A 10,205-nucleotide genomic window follows, 5' to 3' on the forward strand; every position below is an offset into this window, starting at 1 on the left:
AAGTTTTGACCGTTAGATACAAAAATGAACGACTTTAATTGAACTGCAAAGATTTTTTTACAGTTGGACGGCAGATTTTTTACAGTTGGACGGCAGAGAATCCGCCGCCCCTAAAAAAAAAGACTGTATACATTTGGACGGCTATAGCGGATGATGCGACACGACTATGATTAAATAAATACTCTGAGACACGCCATTGAAATGTGGAATTTGTGGAGATTTTGGTAATAAAAACTACGGAACCAAAATTTTATTCTAACAGTGACGAAATATGTACTAAAAAAAATAAAAAAATGCATTAAATTATTAATACTTATCTGCTCTAGTAAAAATTAAAATAACATAATAAAAACTATAGTAAATGATATTTGTCATTTGCAAATGGAGTACAAAAAAAGACTAACTTTAATTTTGGGTATCGATAATGTCACTCCCTAAATTTATAATGTCACTTCCCAGATTCCTATATGAATTTTCTAAATTGATAACTGCACTCCCTCTCGGGAGTGATAATATAAGGAGTGACATTATAATTAAATTCTCTTAATTTTTTAGGTTAGAGTGTGGAGTTTTTTTTTCTTAATTACTCATCATTATTTATATTATTTTACTGTGGCCCATTTAATTTAATTTTGGAATACTTTTTAGGTCTCCTTTCTTGAAAACAAATAGAAGATTTATCACTAATATATAATAAAAAAATAAAATAAAAAAACCTAACAGCGGCAAGACTATATTAGTTGGGGATAAAAAAAATTCACATATAATAATTGTATTTTCTAAAATTCTTATCGTGGCGGCCGTCGCCACTAGACCCTCTGATTCCATCCTTCTCAAACTTGTTCATTTTATTTAAAGAATGACAAGAACATCACACAATATATTGGAATGAGCCAATGAAAAATAAGAAGAGTTGAACCGAAAATGTTTTGATTCTGAAAAAGTTCCTCTTTTTATTGCTCACCCCGTGAGGGTCTAAGAATTTCATTTTTATGTTGTGGAAAAAGAGTTTCAATCAGCGATTCAAATTTCATTTATAAAATCTATTTTGAAATCTAAAATTGATATTTGATGAACATAATTTTCAATATGATTAATGTTCTTAATGATTTCTAAAAATAACATATTCAATCATCGAAGTAAACCCACAAAAGACTTACGGATACCTTGAGCAGAACCTCTCCGGTTCCTTCGGGGAACGGGACCCCCTCCCCGGAATATAGATATGGTAAAATATGGCAGTTCTCACAATTCATATACTAGTAGAACTAGATGGCCATCTGTTGGAGAATACCAAATGAGATTAAATTCTTTACACCATTGGTATAAAATATTTGTTTCATCCAAATTAATTATATTGCTCCACGTCACCATGTTCAAATAATTGAGACCACTGTTTTGACAACGTGATGTAATATAATTGATTTGGAAAAAACAAATGTTTACACTGGCAGTGTAAAAAATTTAATCTCATATCAAACACCTATTAGACAAACTTTTTTGAACTCCATTGATCTAAGTCTCTCAAATCCTTCTTGGAAAACAGATCTTAACTTCCCGAATAACAAATCCATTATTCCGAATCCATAAATCCAAACACTAATTTCAGTTTGACCAAATAAAAAAAAATTAATCCAAACACTACGTACAAGACAACTGATTAGGTTAGACGACAGTTCGATTATGATAATATTTTCACAAACAAAGACGTTATCTGCATTTAACGCGACAACATAACCAAAAAAAATTGATGGTTTTACACACTTCTCAAAAGGTCACTATACCAAAAACAAAATCAGCTCTGTTATCTTGAAAATAGAAGGTTTATTGCTATAAAGACAAATGACATCTTCAGGAAACTTTATTGAAATGGAACTGGAATGCCCTGCTTCTTGTTGACAATAGCCATGGCCAAATACCGAGTACCCATCCCAATGGGAGTCTTCTCTTTGGGACCTTCCCAAAACTGGGCTTCACCTTCACCCACCAACTGCCAATATCCTGTCATGAGAGACTCTTCTTGTTCATCCGTCTTGCAATTTTCTAGCAGTGCTTCAAATCGGAAATTTATCCCGAGAGAACCAAGAAATTGAGACTGAGTGATTGGCCCATGGACTGACACATCTTCTGCGAAATGTTGGATGTCATGGAATCAGTACTAAAATTATCTAAAGCCGATCTTCTCAGTTGCTCATTAATTTTTCATTTTTTACCCCAAGAAGAAATTGATGAAAACACAGAAGATCAAAAGCAGATTTAGTGTTCACCTGAAACTTCCTCAGCAGAGTGCCTTATAGAAGCAAAATCAACGTATGCACTAAGATCAGCAGTCCCAGGGTTATCCAATATGTCAACAAACTTATGTTTTCGAATAGCCTGCAAAAGCATATGGGTGTAAGAAAATCGAAACTAGAATGAGAAAACAAGAAAAGCGATGCAAATTTATGGTTTATGCAAGAATGATGCAAGGCACCCAACAGTATTCATCAACAGGCGTGTACTTTTGGATGTTGTAGATGAAGTATGCAAAATTATAATGGATGTTCATATGCTCTACATATTTATATTTGAAAACAGTGGTAAAAATTAATATAACTTGAAAATGGCTAAGCAGTTTTCATTCTCGATACCAAATGAGACCTTTTCCAAAAACATTGTAGCCTTCCCTGTGTATATGTTAAAAAGGACTTTTTAGACAAAGGAAAAAGTTGAACGGCAAGCATTCTTCATAAAGAGAGCCCCAGAATGTCAACAACATAACATAATGTATAAGATCTATCCTAACCATAAAACCATGTAGTCTATTCCAGCATAAAATGTTGTTTCAATGAACCCAAAGGCACCGGACCTGAAGACTGTCTGAGACTAATCCATTGAGGCCATAATCAATAATGAGAGCCCCTCCTCCATCAGAACTTATTCTATTCGCAATTGTTTGAGTCAATTCCATCGCTTTTGGACAAACCTCAATTTGACCAACTTTAGCAATTTCTTCAGCTGCAGCCCACTTGCAGCGCTTCATGAGAAACACGGTCGCAGGCGTAGGTCGGGGGGAGAGAATGAAATTAAACCTGACAACCAAAATAAATTAAATGATTATTCAATAATCGCTTTAGGACAACTTTAGAAAGAATCTAGTTGGGATAATTCCAGTCCATAAAGACATGCGTTGAGTCTAACAGCGATAGATGAGGAAGTGAATCTTTACGATGAATCTTCTGCAACATCAATCATTTTCTCACACCAGCCACGAGAAGCTCTCTGCCAACAAATAATAAAATCATTTAGTCCACAATACAATTGTGTGAGACCATGAAATATGGTACGATAAGAAACAGCTAGTAGTGAACATATATACCAAATCCAAAAGCAACCATGTTGTTTCTTTATTGCCGCAAACAAAAGTCACAACATCCATTGAAAATACCCGAGCAACAGAAAGTAACTCTACAAACCTGAAACTGATGAACTGGTAGAGCATCAAAGAATTCATGGGCAATAATGATTGTTGGCACTGAAAGAGAGAGAAAGGAGCATAAGAACTCATATGGTCAGAGAAAGAAGAAGGCAGCAATTCCTCAAACCCTTAAACAAACAAATACGGTATGAAATCAATATGCAAGTAACTGAACCAAAGATATCAAAAAATTTGGATAGATAGTAATCAACATTTTAACCCCATTCTTTAGCAGGTTAATTGCCAAAATTAACCAAGTGTTTTGTGTAACCATTTTTTGTTCGATGAAGTATTTGGCATGCTGACCCATTCAAATTGGTTTTAAAAGATTTTAGCTGTCTTCAACAAATACTTTACGAGGATACAAAATAACTTGAAGAATACCAGCACATCCACCAACTGTTAGCATTGCTCTTGCCCCCAACATCAAAGTTTCCCCCAAATGAGTTTCCATCACACAAAATCTTTTAACGTATGTCGGCTATAGGTATTAATATCTTTTCCTTTTTGGATTTCCCGAAATAGCTTGACACTACTGCCGAAAACGGATAAAAATGAAAAGAAGAGGAGGCAATGGTGACAACAAGGACCACATTGTAGATTGTCTAAGCCCTAAGGTTGTAGTTTCAGCTGTCCAACTGACAAACAACTGACGCAGTTAAGTGGGAAACTGGGTATGTAAGCAACAACTTTCGGTTGTAGGTCTATAAAGAGTTGGTTTATTAACTCAATGTAATTCCCAAATTATAATAAACATAGCCTTGTAGTGAGGACATTAGGTTTTATGCTGGTTCATATAGAGTTGGTTTATTACCTTAACCTTATCCCGAATCATAATCAACCTACCTAGTTACAGCAATTGGAGAGAGAGTAGTAGTACATAACTAATATCCCTGCATCCCACTTCTGTAGATGGTTCAAGGACTTGGTCAATGCTTCACAAACTCAAAAGTAAAAGTTGACTCGCCTGAGTTATCTTTGCACCCGAATCCAGTAACAGGAGTTTGAAAACGATACCTTAGCAGAGGACTAACAGTTAAGCATCTACATATTGTCAAATTGGACATTCAAACTGTATATTGATATGCGTATTCGTGGAAGAGAACAATGAAATCAAGATCAGTTAACGCAAACAATTTCACCATGCATTTGCGCACATTACTTCTTTATATTAAGCTCAAGATAATATCATACATCCTGCTGGAACCTGCTCCAGTGTAGCATGCCATGAAACAGGGGTTCTTGACAATGTACTTATAGTTCTTTTCTCTACACTCACGTCAGAACTATCTTCATCGATACACTTCAGGTGGCCATACTGAAGCTTCTGTAAGGTTGGACTACATTCAACCATGTGGACGTTCAAGGATTCTGTAAAGTTCTTAAACTTAGATGCTCCCTGCAGAGAAAAGTTGCACAGATTCAGTTGGAATATCAATTCAACCTGTATATTGATTCACACGAAATGCACTGTAGATTTATTGAACCTTACGTTCTGGGTATCCACTTACACAAAGTGCTCGTATTGAACTCTAGCAAATATGTGCTATGAGTATTAGGTTACTTACACGTAGAAGATCGGCCATGAGAGTTCCTCTTCCTGGACCCAGCTCAACTAGTTTAATTCTGTTAGGCTGTCCCATTTGTTCCCACAAACTCATTGCCCAAACACCAATCATCTGGGAGTTATGTAACCAAGAGAAATGTGAGCAGTCTATGGTAACAAATCTTAAATAAATCGAACATTCCACTCACAAACTATAACACACTAAATCGGTCGGAAATCCATCTTTTTTATCTCAACTCTACCTTACAAGCTAAGAGAAGACCACATAGAAATCCAATTACCTCCCCAAACATTTGACTCACTTCCGGAGAGGTGATAAAATCACCTTCTGCGCCAAAAACATCTCGATTAATGTAGAAACCAGCTTTAGGATTTGTCAAAACTTCCTCCATGTACTCAGCGACTGAGATGGGCCCGCCACGGAACTGAGATACCACAACCGATAACAACTTCAACTCCCAGTTATTAGGAGAAAAAAGAAGACAAAGAAGAACAAATAGACTAACACTTGGGACATCCCACGCAAATTGAATCGGCCATAATGTCTTCTAAGAAATTCTATAACAAGGTGTATTCTAGTCACATCTGCATTCTACATCTTGTAAAGCATGATGCACTGACTCATAATCCTTGGCAAATTCAAAAAAATTCTCTCTTTGAATTCTACACATATACACTGGTAATTCCTCAGTCCATCTCCTTTGAGACATTGAGGAGCTGAAAATATTTTGTTTATCCACTGTGTCTTCAGGGATTACATACAGCCCCGTATATAAAGCTTGGAGACAAACTGACTTAGAAGACCTATCTGTCCGTAACAAAAGCCTAACTAACCAACTTACTAACTAAGCTAATAAACTTGACACTACACACTAAACTGATCTGGGGAGATCAATCAACATCAGATTGGATTTATAGGCACTTCGAATTTGGGAAAATGAGAGAAAAGAAAGAGTAGTGGCTTTGTTTGGTTTAAGTCTAAGAAAGTTATTTTTGAGAGTTGAGTGGTAATGAGTGGAGAGAGATAGAGAGAGAGATTTATTAAAAACTGTGCCGAGAGTTAAAAGTTACTCCCAAAGTTGAGAACCAAGTGGAGTGAGTGTTTTCTCACCCAAATGAGCTGTAAACAAAATACACCAATAAAGATATCTTCTGTCTTGCTTTCTCATCGTTCTCAACATTTTCCTCTCTTTGTTATCCAAATAAGCAAAAAGACTCTCCTAACTCCTAAGTTCTCTTGCTCTTGAGAAATTTAAACTGAAAATCTAGAACCAGATGAAGACAAAGAGGAACTAACATAAGAGGGCGGAAGCAACAAAATCTAGGGAAGAAAATAGATTGCCCCTTTTTTCTATAAGAGTGGGCAAACAATGAGATTCCAAGCCGCGCATGGTGAATTCACAATCCACTACAACAACCAACCTTTTTTTTATGACTTCTTTCTATCTTTTATCAAAGAATCATACAAACGGTTGATTTCCACGTGATACATTTTGTATCGATTGAGTTTTGTCGAGCCCATCCTCTTTTGGTAGTTCTACCTCGGAATTTCTTTGTTTCTTTATTTCCGGAATATGAGTGTGCGATTGTTATAATTGATCCTATAGATAAAGATTTAGTATTGACGAGCTACAGTGATTGCACCTATTAAAGCAATTAAAACAACTATTGAAATGAGCTCAAATGTTAGAAAATGCAAACCTTGATAATGCCTTTGAGATGCTTAACAAGCTCAGAATCCGAAGAAGGCCCATGAGAATGCTCTGCACCAAATTGCTCAGTTCAAACTCATCGTGCCAAATACAGTAGGTAAGAAAAAAACACCATAAAACATCCCCAGCCGCTACCCAATTTTTTACCAGATTCTTTGACTCAAAACCAAAATACGAGAAAAACCACATAAAATCCACTCCAGTAATTTACTCAAACCAATATAAAATTGTTTACCAAAAGAAAAACCTACATAAAAAAGAGTTTTACTCAAAAAATTTACTCTCAAATTTTCACTAAAAAATTTATGCTTATGTTTGGGTTAGCAGCCCATTTAAGTGCTCCCTGAAATGAAGCTTTTGCTCAAATTTTTAGCCAAAACTGAGAAAAAAATTGGAACGACTGCCGGAGATGATCCAAGCATGTGCAAAAAAATGAATGGGAAAGAAGTACCGGGTGGATTATACAAGCCGGAGCGATCGACGGAGATGGAGGAAGAGGGCTGGGGAGTGGTTTGGGGGGATTGGTTCGAGTCCTCCAAGTGTTCGACGGAAGTACTGGTTTCGATTTGGGAGTGCGATGTGGAGGAGGAAGAAGAACAGCGTTGTCCAAAAAGCGAGGAGGAGTGAGGTGTGAACAGACGTCGGCGATGGTCAGTGGAAGCTTGGAGCAGTAATCTTCTCAACATTTTTTCGAAGAGAGAGAGAGAGAGAGATGTTCCATACATCTGTGATGAAAAACGAGCTTCTCTCCTCTGTCGTAAAGATTTTAAACGTTAAAATAAGAAGGAGAGTGATATTCGATACCAACTGGGGATGTAGCTCAGATGGTAGAGCGCTCGCTTAGCATGCGAGAGGTACGGGGATCGATACCCCGCATCTCCAATCTCGTCTACGCTATCTTTTCCTAGACTTTGTTTTCTTCTTTTTTCTTGACTTTTTATTTTTTTGAACGGCCAAAAACAAATTTAAAATTATTACAAAGATAGGAACGTTGACGGCAGCATACTCTTAGACTTTGTTATGGTTTTCTAGACTTTGTTCCACTCAACTTTTTCTAAAAGTCAGGTTTGTCCTTATTTAATTTTTTTTTTTTTGCATTTGTCAATTTTGCAACCAACTTTTGTGACTTATTGATTCGACTTGGTGAGACGAATCCACTTTTAAGTCAAAAAAGTCTAATTTTTTTTTGTTTTCCAAAATATTTGGATAAAAGTAAAAAAAAAATACTATTATTTTTTTGATTTGATGAGACGAGACAAGAAGAATCAAAAAACTAAAAAAGTGAAGCGCAAGATTAACAAATACGAAAAAAATTTAAATAAAGACAGAATCAAAGAAAAACTGGAAAAAGTGGTTAGTGGAACGGGTCCTTAGTATCATTTATAAGACTTCGTTGGCCTTGTTTTTGTCCTCTTTAAAAAGCTAGTTTCAGCCAAACAGCATTTTAGCCGCAAAGAAAGGGTTAAACCCGGAATAAATAAATAAATAAATTAATTAATTAAAAAACACGGATTGTGTTTCTTCCTCTCATGTACATCAACCTCGTGTTTACAAGATTAAGGAATGTAAACAATTCGGTATGATCAGGTAATAAAAACTTAAATATTTCTTTGATCCGAAAACTAGCTCTAACATGAATAAACGAGTTAAAGCCCAAAAAATACGAATTTCGAGACAGATCATTTTTCTCGCATCTGTCAACTAAAAGTTGGTTTAGCGGAAATAATTTGTCTAAAATCCTTAAGCTATAGACAATTTTTTTTAAGGAAAACCCACCCTTAGTGGTTTTAGCCTGATTCTCTTAGCAAAATAATCATAAGTTTCAAAAGCTTGATTGTAAGAACACTCAAAAGGGAACTTAAGATCAAAATCCCTCTTGCCTGTTTTGCACTTTTCGCTGCTCCTCCACCACTCATGAATTCTTCTTTCAAATGGGTGGGTAAAATGTTTTTTTTTTATCGTCAAAAGTATATTTTTTTTCTTTGATCTTTCATGGAAACTTTTTGTTGTGTTAATATGGTTGTTATGTCAAAAGCAATTTGGGAGCTTCTAACTAATAAGCGGACTTTTTATGTCGTTATAATTTCATTTTGCCCAAACACATCTTCAAAAGCCACTATAAAGTCGCGTAACATTAAGTAGGTGTCGGAAACGTCCTCTCTCAAAGAAACAAAATAGAAAAAATACAGCTTCAAAGTGGGAATCGAACGTGACGAGGTAAACAAACAGTTGAAATTACGGATTTTGCTTGGTGGAAATTGTTTGTTGAGTATTTTCCTCAAACAATTCCTCCAAAGGGTGTTCCATGCCTATTAAAATCAATCCAATTTCTTGCAATTTTATGAATATTTGACTGTTATATAATACACCATCTCCTTCCAATATTGAATATGCCAACAACAGGAAATCTCAGTATACATGAATATGTGTGATTCTTCTATGTTTGAGTTTTTGGGTGCCGGGCGGGTAGCATACATGTGGTACCCTATAGGTAATACCAAGCATACAAATCTATTTTGGACGGTTCATATTTTAGAGAGAAAAAGGAGAGAGAGGGTCGAGTGAGGGGAGAGAGAGAGGGAATAAATCTAGGTCGTTCAAAACACGTTTGATTAGCTAATAAAAACTTCAAAATTTCTTCAATCCGAAAACCAGCTCTGACAGGAATAATTGGGTTAAAGCCCAAAAAAAATACGAATTTCGAGATAGAACATTCTCATTGGATCCGTCAACTAAAAGTTTGTTTGGCGAAAATAATTTATCTAAAATCCTTAAACTATAGACAATTTTTTCGGGGAAACCCCACTCGGTTTTAGCCTGATTTTCTTAGCAAAATAATCAAATTAAAAGGTCAAAAGCTGGATTGTAAAAACACTCCAAAGGGAACCTAAGATCAAAATCCCACTTGCCTGTTTTGCACTTTTCGCTGCAACTCCACCTCTCCTGAATTCTTCTTTCAAATTTGTGGGTACGTAAAAGGTGTTGAGATTTGACTGCCATTTTCAAAAGCCTCTACAAAGTCACGTAAAATTGGATCGGTATCGGAACGGTCTTCTCTCAAAGAAATTAACAAAATAGAAAAAATACAGCTTAAAAGTGGGAGTCGAACGTGATGAGGTAATTAAACAAATAGTCGAAATTACGGATTTCGCTTGGTGGAAATTGTTTGTTGAGTATTTTCCTCAAACAATTCCTCCAAAGGGTATATTCCATACATATTAAAATCAATTCAATTTCTTGCAATTTTATGAATATTTGACTGTTATAATGCTTCATGAACTACGTACAAGAAATCAAAGCTAAACTGCCTTTCACTTCTTCCCTATATTAAAGCAAAAACGATACATATTACTTACCACGTACCCATAAAACTACCACTTTCCTACACTTTCTCAGTAGCCAAACACCGAAGTGATATTGGGTCTCAATGAATGGTAGCCAAGTAAAATCCAAGAACATGGACAGCAGT

At 35.8% G+C, this 10,205-nt stretch overlaps 1 protein-coding gene and 1 non-coding gene across 2 annotated transcripts; one reads left to right on the forward strand and one right to left on the reverse strand.

The window, feature by feature from the left end:
- Positions 1 to 1,660: 1,660 nt before the first annotated feature.
- Positions 1,661 to 7,460, reverse strand: LOC131304336 (uncharacterized). The gene is made up of 10 exons (XM_058331555.1): positions 7,188 to 7,460; positions 6,726 to 6,787; positions 5,306 to 5,449; positions 5,026 to 5,136; positions 4,652 to 4,856; positions 3,456 to 3,514; positions 3,209 to 3,261; positions 2,849 to 3,071; positions 2,268 to 2,376; positions 1,661 to 2,127 (listed from the first exon to the last, which is right to left on the reverse strand). Exons 1-10 carry the CDS (start codon positions 7,420 to 7,422, stop codon positions 1,862 to 1,864), a joined length of 1,467 nt encoding a protein of 488 aa, XP_058187538.1. The 5' UTR covers positions 7,423 to 7,460; the 3' UTR covers positions 1,661 to 1,861.
- Positions 7,461 to 7,545: 85 nt separating this feature from the next.
- TRNAA-AGC (transfer RNA alanine (anticodon AGC)) lies at positions 7,546 to 7,618 on the forward strand. Its single transcript has one exon. It is a non-coding gene; the product is annotated as a tRNA-Ala (tRNA).
- Positions 7,619 to 10,205: the final 2,587 nt, after the last annotated feature.

Source organism: Rhododendron vialii, chromosome 10a, assembly GCF_030253575.1.
Source record: "Rhododendron vialii isolate Sample 1 chromosome 10a, ASM3025357v1".
Lineage (NCBI taxonomy): Eukaryota > Viridiplantae > Streptophyta > Magnoliopsida > Ericales > Ericaceae > Rhododendron > Rhododendron vialii.

Bases quoted from the DNA above. Each gene is read 5' to 3' on its own strand.
- LOC131304336 (XM_058331555.1), bottom strand. From the start codon at position 7,422: ATGTTGAGAAGATTACTGCTCCAAGCTTCCACTGACCATCGCCGACGT. The intron at 3,515-4,651 runs GTATGATATTAT...TCTCTCTTTCAG, and splicing joins GGAGCAGGTTCCAGCAGGAT to TGCCAACAATCATTATTGCC. The intron at 2,128-2,267 runs GTGAACACTAAA...AACATTTCGCAG, and splicing joins CTCTGCTGAGGAAGTTTCAG to AAGATGTGTCAGTCCATGGG.